General features: G+C 41.0%; 1 protein-coding gene across 1 annotated transcript in view; it reads left to right on the top strand.

The window, feature by feature from the left end:
- The first annotated feature begins 853 nt into the window (after positions 1 to 853).
- The window catches only part of ube2f (ubiquitin-conjugating enzyme E2F (putative)), a 77,415-nt gene continuing 57,372 nt past the window's right edge, over positions 854 to 20,896 (top strand). The window contains exons 1-4 of the mRNA XM_037789151.1: positions 854 to 1,081; positions 9,007 to 9,188; positions 11,248 to 11,277; positions 14,862 to 14,927. Of these exons, the coding sequence (XP_037645079.1) occupies positions 9,074 to 9,188; positions 11,248 to 11,277; positions 14,862 to 14,927 (211 nt within the window). The 5' untranslated portion in view covers positions 854 to 1,081; positions 9,007 to 9,073. The remainder of the gene's footprint in view (positions 1,082 to 9,006; positions 9,189 to 11,247; positions 11,278 to 14,861; positions 14,928 to 20,896) is intronic.

The raw sequence follows: 20,896 nt of genomic DNA, 5'->3' as shown, positions 1-20,896 counted from the left end.
AAAAACTTTATTTTCCTCATACTGTCAGCCTGAATATACTTGTATTCACCCTCTGTCTGAAATGCTTCGTTTTAGTTCATTTCAACAGAATTGCAACAGAATTGCAATGTAATTGCGTTGCTAGGCAACAGTTTGGGTCCATGTTTACTTCCTGTCAGCTGATGTCATTCACAAACAATGCAACAGGAAATAAACTGGGACACAATTAGAATGTTTATCTTTAAAACTGTGTAATGATCTATAGATTGTATATTTGTGACATCACAAATGGACAGAAATCCTAACGGCTTGTTTCAAACGCAGAATTTCGGAATACGGGCTGTGTGTATTTCTCCGTATATTGAACGTTTCAATACTTTTACAGTATTTATATAGGACTCAAACCTGCTTTTTAATATAAAAGACATGAAAATCAATTTTTTTCCAATATGGGACCTTTAAGTTATTATTTGGTCAATCATTTCTAGTGAAGAATCTTCCATAATGCAATCCTTGCAGACCAATAGGTAGGCTAAATATTATGGCTGCCTAAGACATGAAAATCTCACTTTTTACAATATGGGACCTTTAAAAAAACAGTACATTAACAAAGATGTGAAGGGAAGTGGATTAATCTATTCTGGGCTATGTGCTAATGTAGAGGTTTTTTCTACATGTAAATTAGTATTAATTGGACATGAATAACATAAAAAATATATGAATGTATGCTACAACACGACAGTAATGTGCCAGCAGGTTTAGTGACTGTAAATGTTAACTCTCATACTGAACCTGAACCTACAGTACTAAGCGGAACTCATCCTCTGCGGTGCGGAACTGTTTATCTGTCGCCGTGTCTACACGGACAACAATAACAAACGGCATTCCCTGCCGCTTCCGTTACCCATGACACCGGAGCGAAGTTGTGACAGCTGATTCTTCAATCACTTCATATCCACTCTGAGTCCCCAAATAATCACCTCTCAAGTGATCTACAGTCCGCGGTGCCTCCTCTTTTAACCTCCGGCTGAGTCGCAGACTGTGGTTGACCAGAGGAGGACTGATAATGGTGTAGCACGGAGCGCGAGCTCTGAGACAGCAGGTAAAACACAACAACACACACGCAAGCTAACAAGCTAACAGTGGCTAGCAGAGACTCTTCATTAGACACCTGGCGGGCCGGCTTCACTCATTAAAACAAGTGACACCTCTTTGTCCACTCAAACACATGCGTGAGGACTAAGCCTGAGCTGAGGCTGGTCTGAAGCTCGGACATTGTGTCCAGCTAGCTGTGATTAGCTGTGATGATCTCTGTTAGCAGCTTGTTATCTGGACCGACCGGTGTGCAAGATTAACTGGTGGCTGAATTAACTGGTGATATTCCCGTGCAGATGTGTGGTAGGAGTGGCCTGTCAGGACCCCTGTCGATTCACCTGAAAATAAACATATTGATCTCTTCGTCTCTCTATCACATTCATGTGTCGGTATCTTTTGAAAGATTACTAACGGAACAGTTTGCTGGAAAATTAATTTCACGTGCGTTAGGCTGCTGTTACGATGCCGCTCTGAGGGCAAGAGTAAAGTAGGTGGTAGGAGACACTGCCTGTTCAAAACACTCACGTCAATAAATCCTTTACAAAATATTCTCGTTGTCAGTCTTATATTTGTATCGTATATCGTTATTAATCTGATGTCAAGTTGATTTGAGGCCTGTTCATACTTTCATACAGCCTGTAATATACCGTATGATGTTTAAACTTTACACCAGCTCCACCGCGGAAGCGTGGAGATGCTGCTGTGGCAAACTGTGACCGCTCAGATCAACCTGTGATACAGCATCTGTAGGCTATCTACCAGCGATCAGGTTTTATATTCAATGCTACAGTCATTAATCTCTCTCATCACAACGCTGTTTTTCACTGTGCAGCACATTCACCCAGATTACACTGTTAACTCCAATTTTGCAACTAACGTTATCGAGACAGCATTTGAAAAACTACGCACATACAGTCCTGTCTGTTATTTAACTTTATGTGTTCAACTGTGTGGTCTTTGTTCTTAGCTGTGATGTCTATTTATGTGTAAGTAGGCTACACTGAGAGCGATACAAAAAAAGAACAGTCAAATTCCCCATATGTGTACACATAACGTAGTTAACCAACAACGCTGATTTTGAATCACTAATGATGATTGTTGTCTTTCCTTCTGTCATAGTAATGATTAAGTCTATGTACGTATGTCTGTGTCAAAATACAGAGCCTATATTGAAGAAACCTATTTGAACTAGAATTTGGGCACGTTGTTGATATGTACAATTAGCACTTTGCACACCATAGTGATGCATATGCTGTTATCTGATTTCGGTGGGTCTTAATGATGCAACATAGAAAAGGCAGCCAGTATTGATAGAATAAATTGTAAAGAAATTATATTGTATGGCTTCAATATATTATACCTTAATTTTCTCACATTTTAGATGCATTCAGATAGTATTATTTTTCATTAATTTATTAACGTTTCCTAAAGTAATTAATAGTGGGAATCGAGGCAGGTATGTGTATTGTTTCCGTGGCTTAGCGGTATATTCAAGGGCGTTAGGACATATTTAATAGTCTCTTACCTACATGTGGTTCGACTCCAGAATTTAGTGGGGTTTTTTTTAGCTATACGATTGATATTTTCTCAAAGAAGATGGATAATGTTTTCATGCATTTCTGTCTTGATCGAGATGAACGTTTCAGCAACCGATCCGATCGTAATGTTTCAGCAGACACAAAAACCCTGTGCGTAGTTTTCCAAATGCTGTCTCGATAACGTTAGATGCAAAATTGGAGTTAACAGTGTAATCTGGGTGAATGTGCTGCACAGTGAAAAACAGCGTTGTGATGAGAGAGATTAATGACTGTAGCATTGAATATAAAACATGATCGCTGGTAGATAGCCTACAGATGCTGTATCACAAGTTAATCTGACTTGATCACAGTTGAATGGGTTCGACCTGGGTGTAGACTGTATTTGTCATTTACGAATGAAAGTATGAACAGGTCTCAAATCAACTTCACATCATACTAATAACGATATGATACATACACATATCACACTGACAGCAAGAAAACGTTTTAAATGATTTATTGACGTTGGCAGTGTTTTCAACAGGCATCGACAAAGTCACCTACTTTACCATTCTCATGTCCTCGCGCTGAGATTGGCGTCGCTACCACAGCCTCACGTCCGCGTGATGACTGTTCTAGCAAACTGATCGTAATGTTTCAAATGACACCGACAAAACAATCGGACAGAAAGGAGAAGCGGGAGTGAATCGACAGGGGTCCTGACAGGCCACTCCTACCACACATCTGCACGGGAATATCACCAGTTAATTCAGCCACCAGTTAATCTTGCACACCGGTTAACGAGCTAAAGGTGCAGTGACGAGGCGGTGTCTTCACCTCTAACAGGAGTCACGTTATTAACATGAATGTTGCTGTCAGCTCCACAACAGGTCTGGTCTTGAGGGATACACACTGACTTATGTTTGAGTAGCGTACTGAGTTAGCTAGTTCTTAACATTAAAGACAGGCTACACCCTTCTTACTGAACCAGTGAACTTCCTCCCTCTGCTACCAATGTAGGATTGAGATAAGATAAGATGAACATTTAGTAATCCCCTGTCAAAGCAGCAACATCAGCAAACAGAGTGAAACACAGGAGAGGTAAAGGTATACAAACATTATAAAAACAATAATAGAGATATAAAAGATACAGAGTGAATGGGTGAACATAGTGTGCACAGTCTGTCAATAAATACATGTAGTATGTGCAATAAGTCTGCAGTCTATAAAGTGGAATATAGGATGTATAGTGTAAAGTAAGTGTAATGTGCGCCAGTGGTTAGAGTCCAAGATGGTTGCAGATAGTGCGTGTTTAAAGGTAGATAGTGCATGTTTAAAGTTCTTAAAGTCCTCCTAGTTCTCATATGGGGGTCAGCCTTGGATGTGGAGCCTGATGGCTACCAGCATGAAGGACTGACCCAGACGTAGTTTGTGGTTATTGTAAATACGCTTGATATACTGTAAGAAAAGAGAGGTGTGCCTATGTGGTAGACCCAGGGGAATTTGGTGTGATTTTGGTGCACAATAAGCTCATCAATGTGTGTGTGTGTGTGTGTTTATTTGCTACCTGTATGTGCATGTATTTCCTCTGCCAAGTCTGCATATGCTGGATGAACCTGTTCCCGCTCCCCTACCCCCCCTGCAGCTAACATCCAGGTAGTCTGTGTCAGTGAGCAGCACCAGGGTGCAGTGACTGACAGCTGAGGCTGGTGGGCATTGAGTCAGACCTGGTGACACACATTTTTATGGGCTCGCTGATATCTGATACCTTCACCCTCTGCTAATGCTGCTCAACCAAATGAGCTCAGCCGGTGCTCAGGCTGGATGTACAGAGCACAGAGATGCCAGCGAACTGCTCCCCTGGAGAGGTTAAAGGACCTCTGAAGTTGTACAAGAGTAATAGTGGGCTTTAGCAGAAAACTAGAGGAAACAGAACAATTTTCAAAACAGTAGAAGGGATCAGTGGGATCACCATTATATTACATTAAGTGAGTGATGCAAGCAGGGTAACAAGGTGGTTGTTAGGCTGTACGGAATTTTGCGGCATCAGGCAGATGTCTTTGAGAGTTCCAAATTTCATGAAAGTTGTTATTAATAGTTATTTATTTGGTGATTTTAGATAGGGATGCACAGATCCGTCTTTTTCAGTCCCAATACTGATAGCGATACCTGGGCTTTGGGTATCGGCCGATACCGAGTACCGATCCGATACCAGTGTTGAATTAATAAGCTGTATGCCTCACTGTGTGGAAGTGACTGGGATCATTCTTTTATGAGTAAGGCAGGTTTGACTCAACACATTCATTTCCTAACTGTAAAACAAAACGTGACCAATAAATACATAGATATAAAGTTTTTTTTCTTTGTTATTAGAATAATAAATCGTTCACCAGCAACTTGGAAAAAAATCTTCAAAATGAACAGGAATTACAATTCGTGTGTAAATATGATGTATATAAACATAACATTTAATTAAATATATCGGCCTTATTGTCACCAACATCTGATCCAGCTCTTTGAATCAGTATCGGTCCGATATCCGATCCAGCATCCCTGATTGTAGATGACATACTATATTCCGTTTGTTTTAATATTTAAAGTCAGGTTTCTCACTGTGATCTGTATGAAACTCTGGACAGTGTTACTTTCACATTTTTAAACTTTTGAATGATTTAATATTTGGGTAATTTAACAATTAAAGGGACAGTGTGTAGCATTTAGGGGGATCTATTGGCAGAAATGGAATTTAATATTAATAAGTATGTTTTCTTTTGTGTATAATCATCAGAAAATAGTAATCGTTGTGTTTTGGTTTTAGAATGAGCCGTTTATATTAGGGATGCTAATTTTGAAAAATGTTCTTAACTGATAACCGACCCTTGTTAACCGATTATTAATCATTAACCGACAAGATTAGTACCTCGCATGCAGCGATGCGCCAGCTGCTGTATGTGGAGCACAACAGAAAACGGAGTCCCAAGTTCACCATCAGGAGAGCTGCACGGTGTTGCGTGTAATGTCACGGACATGCAGCCATGTTCCCAGTAAAAGTCTACACCGCACATTTAGTTTAGTTTAGCAGATTGCCCGCTGTGTGTCTGCCCAGATTAACGATAGCGATTGTCCGACAAACAGAGTGTGTTTTTGTGCTACGTTAGCATCTGTAGCTATGCTGGTAGCTTCGTGCTCGCCGCCACTCTGTCATTGTGGCGTGACTTTTGCGAGGTGACGACAGACTGGTGTGTGGCGGCGGGGAGTGTGGGTTTGTCGGTGGCGCTATAGTGTGAACGTAGGTGTAGCAGACAGCGTGTGTACAGTTTATTTGTCGGTGGATAAGTGTTACAATGCTACAACTCGCTCCGCTCAAGCGAGCCAGAGACCGGAGCCAACTTCCTGTATCCTGCAACTCCGGCTCCGCCTCTTAAGGTGGACCAGCTTTTCTCCTTAAAGAGACGAGCTGCTCCTCTGAGTTTTTCTCAGCTTTTTAATAAATTATTGATATTTATTTTAACTGTTTTAACTGATAGCGTTAATCGGTTAAAGTTCTTAATGTCAGTCAACGGTTAAACGGTTAATTATTAACATCCCTAGTTTATATCTACATACGGAGCGGGTCCTCTTCATGGAGTCTGCCATGTTTCTACAGTAGCCCAGAACGGACAAGTCAAACACTGGCTCTAGATAGGGCCATTCGTGTTTTCGCGACATCCACTGTACTTCTCTTACAGGCTTGGCATACACAAGTTTCAGTTGGATGCAATCTGCAACCTCACCAATAGATGCCGCCAGATCCTACACACTGCGCCTTTAATGTATAAAATACGTTTATGCATTATTTTTTGCCAGACTTAAGCTGCCTCATTTTGACTGAAATCCATTAATCCATAAGAGATATTGTTCCTTTATGTACAATAAATGCACAAGAAACACTAAACAGGAAATAAGTAAGCAACAGCAAAGTCTGGTGGCGGATGCTGCATGGCATTGATAGCTACAGGAAGTTTATAAAGGGGCGAATGCTTTGATCTCTGAGTTTAACAATATCATGCCTTCGATGATGGCTTCCTGCTGCAGCATTGTTAGGGAAGTTGGCAGAGGCATGACGTTGAAGTACTCTTTTGGCTTCCCATCACTTTTACTGTTACAGTGGGTCTGTTGAATATCACTTAGCAATGACAAAATGCAGTTCAGAGGATTTGTGTTGCTCGTCTCTGTAGGCTCCCCTCTGTCTGGTACAATCACTTTTTTTTTTAGATAATTTAAAACAGAATGTGAGATGTGTTTTTTTTCTCCTTTTGTGATGAACTTCTGAGTTTCCTGTTGCATGCAACAGTCCCCTTACTGAATAACCACTATTGAAAACCACAGCAGTTAACGTATGCTCATGAATGTTAAAGGGGTAGTTCGGGTGTTTTGAAGTGGGGTTGTATGAGCTACTTATCTATAGTCAGTGTATTACCTACAGTAGATGACGGTCGGCACGCCCCCAATTTGGAGAAGCAGACAGGAGTACCGGCACAGGAGCAAAGCAATGTACTGCTGTGGACGGGGCCGGCAGCAAAACGTAAAAGAAAGGTTCACCTTAAAAAACTGATATCAGTTTAAGTGTACGCTATATTTAAAATTTTTCCACCACTTTATTTTGCTGTCAGACAGCCCTTTCCGACGGGGAACCGAAGCTGTTGTCATTTCACCTCCTCGAACATGGGTGTTGCTGGTCTACCGCTGCCTCGATCTGTTAGGACCCAGACACAGCAACCCTGATTTCAAAGAACTAATGGCGACGAAGGCCGCCTGTTGCGTTGCCTCACTTCGTCTTTGTCTTGGCCAAAAAGTTGCACTCGAACACACCGCAAAGACTACAGATGAGGGCCAACTACCACGTACGTTCTGTGCCTACCAGAGATGAAATAACTCTCCACACCAGCAGGCGGCGGTAGTCTGTATTCGTCATTCAAAAAGGGAAATCGGCAGACCGAGGACTGCGAATATACAAGCTGTTGTTTTGATACGTAAATGAAATAAAGCGGCGTTTGCCGACCATTTTCACACCACTCTCACTCACCACTTAGCTTCATTCCAGATGGCCATGTGGTTGTGAAAACATCCCATGTGTTGGAATGATCAGATGAGATGAAGATGAAAAATGAGAAGAGCCTTCTGTGTTTTTCCTCCACTTTTTACTCGCTGGCTTGCTTTCTTCACGTCCATTCCTCTTCTCGTGCACTGATTCGCTCAAGCTGAACCGCCAATCAGAGTGATTTCTCTCATCGACGCCGATTCAACACGCTGAATCTGCCAAAATACCTCAGACATGGGCAGACTAGAGCCGACGGGGAGACACCGAAAAAACTAGGCCGACTGACGCTCACCGACGGCCCCAAACCGTTTGACAGACGAACGACGGCTTAGTGTGTCAGGGCCAATATTCCCAACTCCCTGCAAGGTCAAATTACATTTTTTTTTCAATGGAGTCTGGTTTATTGCTTTGGGCGAGAGCATAGATAACGGCTTAAGTTCTCCGTCGGAATCATTTTAGCTTTTATTTGTTGAAGTGAATGGGCTTTTGTGTAAAGGAAAGTTCGAGAGGCTGTGTTATTAATTACCTCAGTTTCCTGCAGGCAGTCTCACGTAATAATACCATAACTAAACACTTGCACTATTAGCGTCTCAAGCGTCTTTGAGATCCTTAAAAAGCGCTATATACATGTAATATGTTATATTAGACAACTTGTGGCACCACACGTCTTTCCGTCAACAGGTAGTCTAATTGCAATTGGCTCCTCTAATCAATGTCAAGCACTCCATCGTTCCACTTGAATTAAATGGTGTCACAGTTGTTAGTTTATTGCTATAGGAAGTATTGGAAGGAGTACACTTAGACCTCTTCATTTCCCCGTGTCTCACCCATTAAACACTTGCCTTTTCATGTCTTTGCCATGAGAAACATACTGTAGAAATCCTGAATATGGGAGGTTGAAAATCTTTTTTTTTTGCAAACCTTGATGTAGTATTACTAGCATGATGTGAAAAGATCCCAAGACCTATTGTTTCTAAGCAGAACTGAGGTTTGGCCTTGGATATAGTGCACCTTGAAAGACTCCTCTCCGTAAGGTCTTTTTCATCCATCCAGCCTTTCATAATCCATATCCGTTTAATCTGTGCAGCACATCTGTGCAGGGCTAGACGCAGTGAGAGTACAGCCCGAACAGGTCGCCACAGTCTATCACAGTGACTGAGACGGTCATTCACGTTCACAACTGCGTGCAATTTAGAGTTGCCAGCTCACCTTGCGTGCACGCCTTTGGCGCTGTGAGAGGAAACCGGAGTGGCTTCGTACATGACAATTCCAAACATTTTGTGAATTTTTGTCTCTATTCTGCATTTGACTCTTTATGTTCTGTGTGATTGTCAGGCTTTTGAGCAGCAGCGAAGCGCAGTGCGGCGTGGGGCAGACCGAGGCAGATCACAGCAGCGTAGCCATGCTTACGTTGGCCAGTAAGCTGAAGAGGGACGACGGAGGAAAGACGGGCCGTGCTTCCGGAGCCTCCGACTCCACCCACAGGGTCTCCATCAGAGACCGCCTCCTTACCAAAGGTAGGTCCATCGTGTGTTTCATCACCTTTTTTTTCTATACAGAAGCAAAACAAACAAGTTTGAGAACTGACTCTGTAGGAGTTGTTTCCTGTTGACTGTGTTTTTCTGGTTTATTTTAATACAGAAATATTAAAGGGTTCACGCTCCTCTTCCTCCACGGATGTTTGGCTTCTTCTATTTCTTCTTCTCTGTTTCCACCTCCCTCTCTTCATTCCTCTTTTTTTCTCTCTGTCCAGGTTTTCTCCTCTTGGTCTTTTATTTATAGGTACCTCTCATTGCCTTGAGATGCAGCTTCCAGACACCTGCCTCCTCTCTCCTCCTTTAAATTTCAAACGGTTGTCCTTGTCCTTCTCAGTTTCTGTCATTCTGTTTACATTTGTCTCGTTCCCATCCCCTTGTGCCTGCCGCCATTTGCCATCATGTTTTCTCCTTTCTGGGTTTTCACCTGTCTTTGCTGTAGTCCATACATTTGCTTAAAAGTATAATATGCAAGAATGAACTAAAAAAATCAATGTATAGGCTGATACAAAAATAATCCCTATTAATCATCACGTATGAACCATCTAGAGACCCTGCAGCCCTCTGTCTGCCTAGTCCCAAGTGCAGGACTGAGTAGTTTAAGTTTGCTGTTTTATAGGGATGCACTTATAACAGTATCGGGTATCGGGTCCGATACTGTGCTCATGTACTCGTACTCGCAAAACGGCTCCGATACAACGGCACCGATTCCACTTTACGGCATCGTAACGTTAACCTCTCGTCACCATCTTTCGGGTCCTATCGCACGCGCACGCGCTCACGCTCCACCTCCCCGACGGTGCGGGCGCAGGGATCTCACCCTCACTTTCATTACGCCACGGGGTTTTGCTTGCACCCTCTGACTGGCGTGCATTAGACTCCTCGGTCCGTGTTTCAAGGCGGGTCGGGTGGGTTGCAGACATCGCTGCAGACCCCTGGCGCCTTTTACGTGGGGCCAAGCCACGCCCTGGGGGCACGACGCGCTTGGGGCACACTGAGGACAGTCCTCCCCGGTCGACAGTCGCACCGGGAGCAGGGGGCCACGGCCCGGGAAGCACCTTCGCCCCGAGCCTTTCCAAGCCGACCTAGAGCCGGTCGCGGTGCACTGTCTCAAATGCGGGACTCCCCAGCCTATGTGTCGCTCACACCCTCCAGCTGGCTGTTAACGAGGGTCTTTTGGCACAGAGAAGTACTCATATATAATAAGTGTTCATCCTGTTTTTGATTTTGATGGTCGAGATCGGAAGCTAATTTTGATTGATTTTTTCGAACGGTCAAACTAGGCAGCGCTGATCAAATATGAATCAATATTCTGTTACTGTAATGCCTATTTCTCTCTTCAAATGTTTTCAGAAACATATTTTAGTATGCTGATTAGTCGTAAAATGAGAACAGTTTGTGACCCGCCCGCCATGTTGAAAACAGTCAGGCCAAAACCAAGCACCGCCCAGCAGCCGGAGCACAGAAAATCCTGAGTAAAATTGAAGTACCTAATTATTACACACAAAGTATATGTTTGTATAAATGATAAGGGAAAATTCTTAGCATGACCGAACCAAAGCAACAACAGAGAGACCAAGCATTCCCCCATCGCCTTTTTTATAGTGCTGAAGTGTTAAATCAGCTGATACAAATAAGCAGTGAAAAGAGTGTCAGCGATGTGAAAACAAAACTGAGAGCTTTGGAAAAAAAGAACAGACTTGACCCAAAGGCTACACCAGCTCAACAACCCTCTACTCTTTACATGTCTTTCTGGTGGTTCTCTTCTTTCCTTCCTCTCTCCTTTTTCCTTTTTTTTTTTACCCACTAATCGAGTCATTCTGTGTTTTTCTCTGCAGCATTGTGTTGTATGCATTTCCAACTTGCATACTGGACATTATCCTTTTATGCATTTCCTCACTGACTTATTTAAAAAGGATGAGTGTCACAGTGTCGGCTCTCGGTGTGTAAGGATCTCACATCTTTGTTTGTTTGTGTGCGTGTCTCTGTCTTTACCCTCTTCTCTGCTCCCTTATCCATGATTCTTTTTTTCTCTCCACAGAAGTTGCAGAACTTGAAGCCAATCTCCCTAGTAAGTATGCTTTACACTTCCATACCCACTGACCCACTGAGTTCATTTCACTTTGCATTTCCCCCCCATGTTCACATCTAGGGATGTTAATAATTAACGGTTTAACCGTTAACTGACATTAAGCATCTTAACTGATTAACACTATCGGTTACAACGGTTAAAAAGAAATGTTAATAATTAATTAAAAAGCTGAGAAAAGCTCGGCACTTTAAGGAGAAAAGTCCACCTTAAGAGCCCACCTTAAGAGAGTCTGAGCCGGCGTTACAGATACAGGAAGTTGGCTACCGTCTACATCTCGCTTGAGCGGAGGAGTTGTAGCATCCTAGCATTTATTCACCGACAAACAAAGTGTGCACACACTGTCTGCTACACTTACGTTCCCAGCTATAACGCCACCGACAACACACACACGGTCTGACGGAAACACGCTGAAGTTACGCCGTGCTGACAGAGCGCATGTGTGTGACTACGGGGAGCATCAAGCTACCAGCAGAGCTACAGATGCTAACGTAGAAAAAAAATCTCGTCTGTTAACGGTTAATAATCAGTTAACGAGGGTCGGTTATCGGTTAAGAACATTTTTCAAAATTGGCATCCCTATTCCACATCGTTTGTTCAGTCCCACATCTTCTCCTAGTCAATACATCTGAAAGTGTGCCAACTTGAACTGAATAACTGACTTAAAGGAATATTTCACACACAAAATAACCATTTGTATATATCAATTTCTCACCGCGTTACCTCAAAAACCTTCCTCTCATGCCTCCACGGCGAACGGAGAATCTGAAATTGAACTAAATCCTTGATGAACTGAAGTAAATGGGGTCCATTATTCAAGCGTTGTCTTCCGACAACACGTTACCTTGCCAGATTTCAGAACGAGATTTCTCCTTGAGCGAGACTCCTTCCATAATGTCAGACATAATCAGAGCCTCTCATGGCAAAAAAAAAACAACGTAAATGACGGTGCCAGCTTGCCCCAATAGGATTACATTGCAACATGTGAGCAGCTGCCGTCTGCAGCGCTCTCCCTCAATACTGGACAAAGTTCAGAAATTGTTGACCCTGTTAGTCAGTTAGACTCAAAAACATGGGAAAATAGGATCCAGGTGGAAAAATGCCAAATTTAGCCTTTAAAGTATAAACAGTTGGACGGGTTCATGCTTGTTATTCTTCTGGCTATGGGATTTATTTGTTCAAACTGACTGTAATCCCAAATCCGATTTAGTTCTGACTTTTATTTGAGAATTTAAATTACAATATATCAGCTCTTCATTACTCCGTTATCTTGGTTATTGTTATGCATGAGTGCTGAATTAATTAGGATTGCTTTGGCTGAACTCAGCATGCCTGTTGTTGTTTGTGGTCTGATGAGTTCGCCCTCGCAGCTCAGCATCATGAAAGCAAGTAAACAGTGTATCTAGCACACGACGTTGACGGGGAAAGTAAGAAAGCGGACTGGTTTACTGGTTCACACATCTTCTAGATAAGACACATGATCATTCAGCTGTGTTAATCGACACAATATGAGTGAAATAGATAATGAGATAATGTTAGTTGCTAGGGGGTTGCACGATGCATGCATCTTCTCAACAGTCTGTGTGTTTGCTGCACACTGGAAGCTGACATGCACTCGCCTGTGTATAAGATGTACCTCCGATTCTCTGGATGAGGGGGGTGCAACGTCAAAGAAGTCATCCAGCTCTAATTACTTTTATGCTCATCCGATCCATGCTTCATCATTTCCAGCAACAATGATGAAATATGGTCTCGTGGAAAGTATTGATTTTTCATCGGGCTTCAACACTTGCTCTGTGTCGTTGATCTGGACTTGCCGCATGACTGATGGATTTTCACCGTTATGGGCAGACAGGAACTTGGGGAAAAAAGGATGAGGGGATCTGTTCATATGAGCAGTGGTGTTGTCAAAACCCCGCGAAGGACATAATGGGCCTCCTATGAACAGATTTGTTCTTTAATTGCACGAACAAGCAATTTGAGAGAATTCTCTTTGGTGTGAACAAAATTTATGAGGGTTACAGACCTGTCATATGAGTCGGATTAGTAATTGTTTTTCCACTGTGGGGAAAAGCACAATATACATGATGATGATGCCTCAATCTGAATAGATTTGTAGTTTAAGCATAGAGACAGAGTGCAATTCAAGGGGACCTATTATGCTTATTTTCAGGTGCATACTTGAGGTTTTTAAACTATCATTTATTTAGATAAAAATTGGTCTACATTCACAATGATTTGCAACAAAGACAATCACAGTCTATAATACAGAACATAAACAAACAATACTAAAGTTAGATTAAGGCAGCACATCTGCAAAAGTGATTTCCTTGTCCTTAATTTTTTTTCATACTTTATTTTTTCCCTTTTTTCAAGGTTGTTTTCATATATGCAATTTACAGTTCGGAATTACAATAGTTTATAAAAGCTTAGAGACGAACACAATATACTAGGGAAAACAACTTCAGCATTCAAAATTGAAATAAGATTAAGAAAAGAAAATAATAATAATATAAAAGAATAGAATGATAAAAAAATAATAAAAATAAATACATAATAATAATAATAAAAAAAATAGAATAATAAAATAAATAAATAATAATAATAATAATATTAATACAAAGAAAAGAAAGTAATAATAATAAATTAAATAAACAAATAAGTTAATAGAGAGCAAAAAGAAGAAGAAGGGGGGTGAGGGGAGCGCAGAGATATAGCAATGTCATTTACACGGGCACGCACAAGCGTCTGCCTCCACATTTCAGGTCACCCCAAGCATGTGTATATGTGCATGCGTGCTAACTCATGTAGCTATAGTTTTCCTTCTGTTAGACTCCATCTCTTCTCAAAAATTTCTCAAAAGATTTCCTTGTCCTTTTAAAGAGAAACGTGTGTCTCTATAATCCCTTATAATATAATGTAGAATGTTATTTGATATGTCTGATGACTGTTGGGGGTGTGTGATACCCAACACATTTCAGGCCAAGTTGACATAAGTGATCCGTGAGCTCGGCAGTGAAAGTTTGTAAAAGACAAATTAACTTTCAGATGTGATAAAATGATCCATAAGCTTTTTGTAGAGTGCTCTATTTTACATGAAGTAGATTATCTGCTCTGCCTGACTAAAACACAGTTGAACTGTTGCATTTGATTCAGTGTTTCCTTTACATTCATCGCTGTCATTACCACTAAATATGTGTCATCAAGAGCCTTCTAGAGTCTGGTTTTACACATAACAAACAAGGAAGGGTTAATCAGTGAAAAGAGCTGTTGTGTTACACATCCTCTGTCCTGAGTGCAGTACATGTCCTTGACCACCAGGGGGGAATGTGGTGCCACAGGGGGAGTCCCAGGGCATAAATCCTGCAGTCTGTGTGGACAGTATGAACATACTGTGACTGAGGAAGGATTTAATAAAAATGCAATACATTATTGATGTTAATACTATTATTTGGCACAAAGGCAAGTAATGAAAACTAATGGTAGACCTTCATACCGCTGCTTCAGGCTTTAACCTTTGACTTTAATAACTAATAACCTTCCCCTTTCCATTTGTTCTTGTTCAGGTACATGCAAAGCCAGTTTCCCAGATGAGGACAAGCTGCATCATTTTCAGCTGGCAGTGTCTCCTGGTAAGAGAAAACGCATTGGACTGTCCCCTGCTTGTTAATTGGATGCAGCAGTGTTGTTGCTCATTATTTTTGGTCGGTTTTGGATTTAATGTTGTTTTAGAATTGAAGACATTTAAAATCCGACTTTGTCAAATATCTCAAATAAAAAGGTGAGCACCCATCAGATTTGCTGGTATAGTGTAAGAGATTAAAATGGGTAAACATGTGGTTCAGAAATCTACTTGCCCAAAGTACATTTTTTACTTTCCCCTATACAAATTGTTTTATTAATTGTGATTATCAAATAACAAAAAACATTTCATGTTTAATCTTTATTTAAGTAAATAAAACTGGATTTCCACCCACATCCTCTAATGCTACCCAATTAAACACCTGCTTCTAGGGTAATTGAAATGCTCTGTTACGCTTCAGCTCATAATCTTTCTTTTTCCTGCCGCCATGTACGGTAAGCACTTGTGCGGCTCTCAACAGAGATGAGAAAGAAGCTTAGATGGCTCACTCATGAGATACTTCCATCATCAGCAGTGAGTGTGTTAGATTAACTAGCCTGATGTGGCATTTAACTTGCTCCGGGGCAAGCGGGCGATCCCTATTGATGTTACCTGCAAACAGGTCAAGAAACCCACCTTAAAATTGGGTGATAAGACACCCAAAATTATTTCAAGTGAGTTATGAAACCTAGCGGGGACCTTAAACCAGAACATTGAAATGAAACTATACTGCTACATGTAGATTTTACAACGATATTAAAGGTCCCATATCATTCTTATTTTCAAGTTCATGCTTGTATTTTGTGTTTCTACTAGAACATGTTTACATGCTGTAATGTTCAAAAAACACATTATTTTCTTCGTACTGTCTGCCTGAATATACCTGTATTCACCCTCTGTCTGAAACGCTCCGTTTTAGCACATTTCAACGGAATTGCAATGGAATTGCGTTGCTAGGCAACAGCTTGGGTCCATATTTACTTCCTGTCAGCTGATGTCATTCACATACACTGCAACAGGAAATAAACTGGGACACATTTAGAATTTGTTTATGTTTAAAACCGTGTAATGGTCTAAATATTGTATATTTGTGACATCACAAATGGACAGAAATCCTAACGGTTTGTTTCAAACGCACAGTTCCTGAATACGTGCTGTGTGTATTTCTCCGTATATTGAGCGTTTTGATAGTTATCAGTATTTATATAGCACTTAAACCTGCTTCATAATGTAAAAGACCTGAAAATCTCACTTTTTCTTGGGCCCTTTAAGGCTAGACATCAGAGGTAAACAAATGTGTGTTTAAAGCTAGACAAATAGGCTTTCAGTTCATCATACTAATGTCATGTTATAATTTACAAATATACTAATGGGTCTGCCCCCTAAAAATCAATGATTCAAGTCCTCAATCGAGACTTAACAGATCACTCATTGTACACAGAGCAATGCATGGTAGGCTGTAAACTTTACAAACCGAGTCTCGTTTCAAAATGACCTGACCACAAACTAACTGTGATGGAAGTAGAGAAGGGTAATGTAAACAGAGGGCAGGGTGAGCTCAGCTGTCAATGAAGCTACAACCTCCTCTGCTGCCGTCCTGTGTGATTGACTCTTCAGCTGACAGCAGCGTTACAAGAGAGACGCTCCGTAGTGTGCTAGGATTTCATAACTCAACTATGACCACTATGACACTTTTACTTTCTCTGACTGATGTTTGCACATCACAGGTGATGAACAAAGGCATAAAAATATCAGCCTTAACAGGTAAAACATGAGACTAACATAGGCAGATACAGGGGTTCAGTGTGGAGCAGGTGAACTGAACTGACACTAACTTGTCAGGGGAGTGAATGATATATTTCTCATATCTGTAGGTAAGATGTATTGAAGAAAAGACATCAGTAATAATGGTGTGAATGTTTATAAAACAAAAAATATTCATAGTAGGGCTGTAAATCGATTAAAATATTGAAGCGTGATTAGTCGCACGATTGTCCATAATTGATTAATTGTTCATGAATCGCACATTTTTTATCTGTTCAAAATGTACCTTAAAGGGAGATTTGTTAAGTATTTAATATTTATCAACATGGGAGTGGGCAAATATGCTTACTTTATGCAAATGTATGTATATATTTCTACTGGAAAAAAAACAAAATAATGACAGATATTGTCCAGAAACCCTCACAGGTACTGCATTTAGCATAAAAAAAAATATGCTCAAATCATAACTTGGCAATCTACAGCCCAACAGGCAACAACAGCTGTCAGTGTGTCAGTGTGCTGACTTGACTATGACTTGCCCCCAAACTGCATGTGATTATCATAAAGTGGGCATGTCTGTAAAGGGGAGACTCGTGGGTACCCATAGAACCCATTTACATTCACATATCTGGAGGTCAAAGGCCAAGGGACCCCTTTGAAAATGGCCATGACAGTTTTTTTCCTCTACAAAATTTTGTGAAATTTTAGAGCGTTATTTAACCTCCTTCGTGACAAGCTAGTTTGACATGGTTGGTACCGATGGATTCCTTAGGTTTTCTAGTTTCATATGATGATATGATATATCTTCACTCTAGCTTTTGGCCTTTGTTTTATAGAGACAGTGATAGATATGAAAGAGGGAGAGAGAGGGGGAAAGAGATGGGATGACATGCAGCAAAAGGCCGTGGGTCGGATTTGAACCATAGACCTCTGCGTCAAGGACTCAGCCTTGGTACATGGGGTGCCTGTTCTACCAGGTGAGCTACCAGGGTGCCCCCAAATTGTCATCTTAATGTGACACCGTTCCCTGAAATCATGCTAAAATCACATATCTGTTATCATAAAAATCCTGTGGTTGATTTGTTTGCTTTCACACCACAAACAAACCGCACCAGAGTCTGCTAGGAAGCGAAACCGAGACCTGCCGTTTCGAGCGCTCTTGGTTCTGTTGTTTGATCCACGCCCGGGTTCCGATTGACAGCTTTCACACGAGCCCAAACGAACCTTACTAACTCCAGGTGGGTCATGCAGCCATATTCACTGCTTTCTCATTTTGTACTTCAGGACAATAGGCAGGGTTTGAGTGTGCAGACTGTGGGGGGGAATATGTAGTGTATGATGGAGTGGGAGACTGCAAATTTTAGCAAGTCAATGTGTGTCTTACAGTATTCCCTTGAAATGGCAATCCAGCCTTCTCTGTTATTTCAACATTACCACGGCACTGTCATTATTCCCCGCGTCCAATGTGCTTGCTCAGCCGTGTTCCAAGCTAAATTGCCTCATCTGTCGAATAGTGTACATACCGACACTACACACTGGTGTGGGATTACCCAAGTCTCTGGAGGCTCTCTTACCTCTCACTTCCTGCTCTGTCATACGCACCCTTTCTCTCTGTCCTTAAGCCTCAATGTCACCTTTTCATTTCAAGAGAAGACGAGCCAGAAACCGAGAGAAACATGGCTTTGTGTTTGTGTATGTTCATGAGTAATAGAAAGAGAGGGAGAAAGAAAGAGACTGGTAATTGAGGATAGTGAATTATTGATTATTTTCAAACACAGTTTAGACCAGATTCAAATTCAGACATGTTAGGGAAAAGTGTGCAAAATTTGTTGCAGCAGTTTAAGAAGCTTGAGCCAAAGTCCTGCTGGTATTTTTTACTACTTTTACTAATGTTTATTGTAGGGCTGTCAACCGATTAAATAATCGCAACTAATCGCATGATTGTCCATAGGTAATCGCCATTAATTGCAAATTAATCGCACATTTTTTTATCTGTTCAAAATGTGCCTTAAAGGGAGATTTGTCAAGTATTTAATACTCTTATCAACATGGGAGTGGGCAGATATTCTTGCTTTATGCAAATGTGTGTATATATTTATTATTGGAAATCAATTAACAACACAAAACAATGACAAATATTGTCCAGAAACCCTCACAGGTACTGCATTTAGCATAAAACAATATGCTCAAATCATAACATGGCAAACTGCAGCCCAACAGGCAACAACAGCTGTCAGTGTGTCAGTGTGCTGACTTGACTATGACTTGCCCCCAAACTGCATGTGATTATCATAAAGTGGACATGTCTGTAAAGGGGAGACTCGTGGGTACCCATAGAACCCATTTACATTCACTGATCTGGAGGTCAGAGGTCAAGGGACCCCTTTTAAAATGGCCATGCCAGTTTTTCCTCGCCAAAATTTAGCGTAGGTTTTGAGCAATATTTAGCCTCCTTCGCAACAAGCTAGCATAACATCGTTGGTACCAATGGATTCATTAGGTTTTCTAGTTTCATATAATACCAGTATCTTCAAACTTCAAAATGAGCCTGCTACAACCTAAAAATTGCAAGTTGCGTTAAAGAGGTTAGTGGCGTTAAAACAAATTTGCGTTAACTTTGGCGGCCCCAGTTTATTGCAATTGTAGATGCTAATCTTACAACATGTTATAGGTGGTTTAAGTACCAGAAAGTGTTAATTTTTAAGAGAGACCTGGTTAACTTCATTTTGTCATTAGTCTTTTTATCATGTTTCTTAATTAGTCTTTTGAATAACCAGTACAATATGTGATTATGAAAACATCTTATAGTTGCAGCTCTAATGTTCCGTACTGAAAGTTTGCTCTATATGCTTTCGTCTGATTCTTATTATTTGTTCAGATGGTTCAGTTAGTTCATTATTCTGAATTACAATTTTCTACATTTTAAATTGGAATTTATTTTGGCCTAATTTGTTTTTCTCAAGATGGTATTAAACGCTGCCTTTGAGTCTTTGTTCTGTACGTTTGTTATACTGTAAGAGAGTTGATGGAAGTTTCACTGCATCAATTTTTGCCAACTAAGATGTTATATGTTGATGTTTTAGTAAGTGGTGAATTCATTTAAAGTTTTCATTCTGTTCTAGTCCCTGTGAGTAAGTGCAAGTAAGCGCGTGTGTATTTGTGCGTCTGTGATTCATTTGTCTCCCTGCCACCCGACCACACTGCAACGCTGGCTTAGTTTTCACAAAGGTCTTTGTAAGCAAAATCTGCAGAGAAAAGCAAAAGATCAGCAATTAGAGACGAGGTTTGGTGTCATGTTCTTTAAGAGGAGTTGATAAGGAGATTGAGTTCTCAGAGAAAGACTAGCTCAATTATTCAGAACCTCTGTCTCTTCTGACGTACCCCCCCCCCCGACACACATCCATCCGCCCTTTTCCCTTCCTTTCACTTGCTCTTTTCTCTTTTATTGTTTCTGTTTCTCCCCTTGTTTAATCTCTCTCTTTTTTTGTCCTCTTCCTGTTGCCTGCTCTCTCCGTTTTCCCTTTCCCCTTATTTTTATACGACAGCCAGGGGACCGTGCTTCCCTGGAGTCAAACCAAATACAGTCCATCAGCAAAATCCAGTGCAGTCCCCAGTACTAATGCACATATCAATAAGCATTTAAACAATAAATGCTGCCATAGAAGCCTTTGTGTGACTTGTGAGAGGGAATGTCTGTGAACATATTTTTCTGTGGACCAGTGTCCTCCTTTTTCCCCCCTCTCTACCAGCTGGTAGTAAAGAAAAAAAGAGAATGAATTTCTAGAAAAACACTAATCAGGTAGCTACGTTTCCTGACATCTTGTTTCAGGAGAAAAATAAAAGTAGTGGAATTAATGAAAACATGCCACATCAAGTTGCGGTTGTGTCTCTCTGGAAGACGTAAGAATCGAGATGCTAATTAGCAGGTACTGATTAGTACTGTGCTGTCAAATTTCCTGTCAGAATTGCAGTTTATTAGTTCGACATTATACACACAGAAGCTTCACTGAAGGGAAGTGGTCAGGAAAATATGAAATGCAAAGGGGAACTTGCCTCAGGATGTAGGTTGTCCAATATCTCTCACATCCAAACCAATGTAAGGTAAAAATCATCTCGACTTGTTGTGTGGAGAATTTATAGCTCGAGGCTTACGTAAGGGCTTCCTTCCTGTCCTGTCCTTTTTTCTTTTGTTTTCTTCTACATTTCGTATGGGAA

This window comes from Sebastes umbrosus, chromosome 13 (assembly GCF_015220745.1).
Source record: "Sebastes umbrosus isolate fSebUmb1 chromosome 13, fSebUmb1.pri, whole genome shotgun sequence".
Taxonomy (NCBI): domain Eukaryota; kingdom Metazoa; phylum Chordata; class Actinopteri; order Perciformes; family Sebastidae; genus Sebastes; species Sebastes umbrosus.
This window is presented reverse-complemented; position numbering and strand designations above follow the sequence as displayed.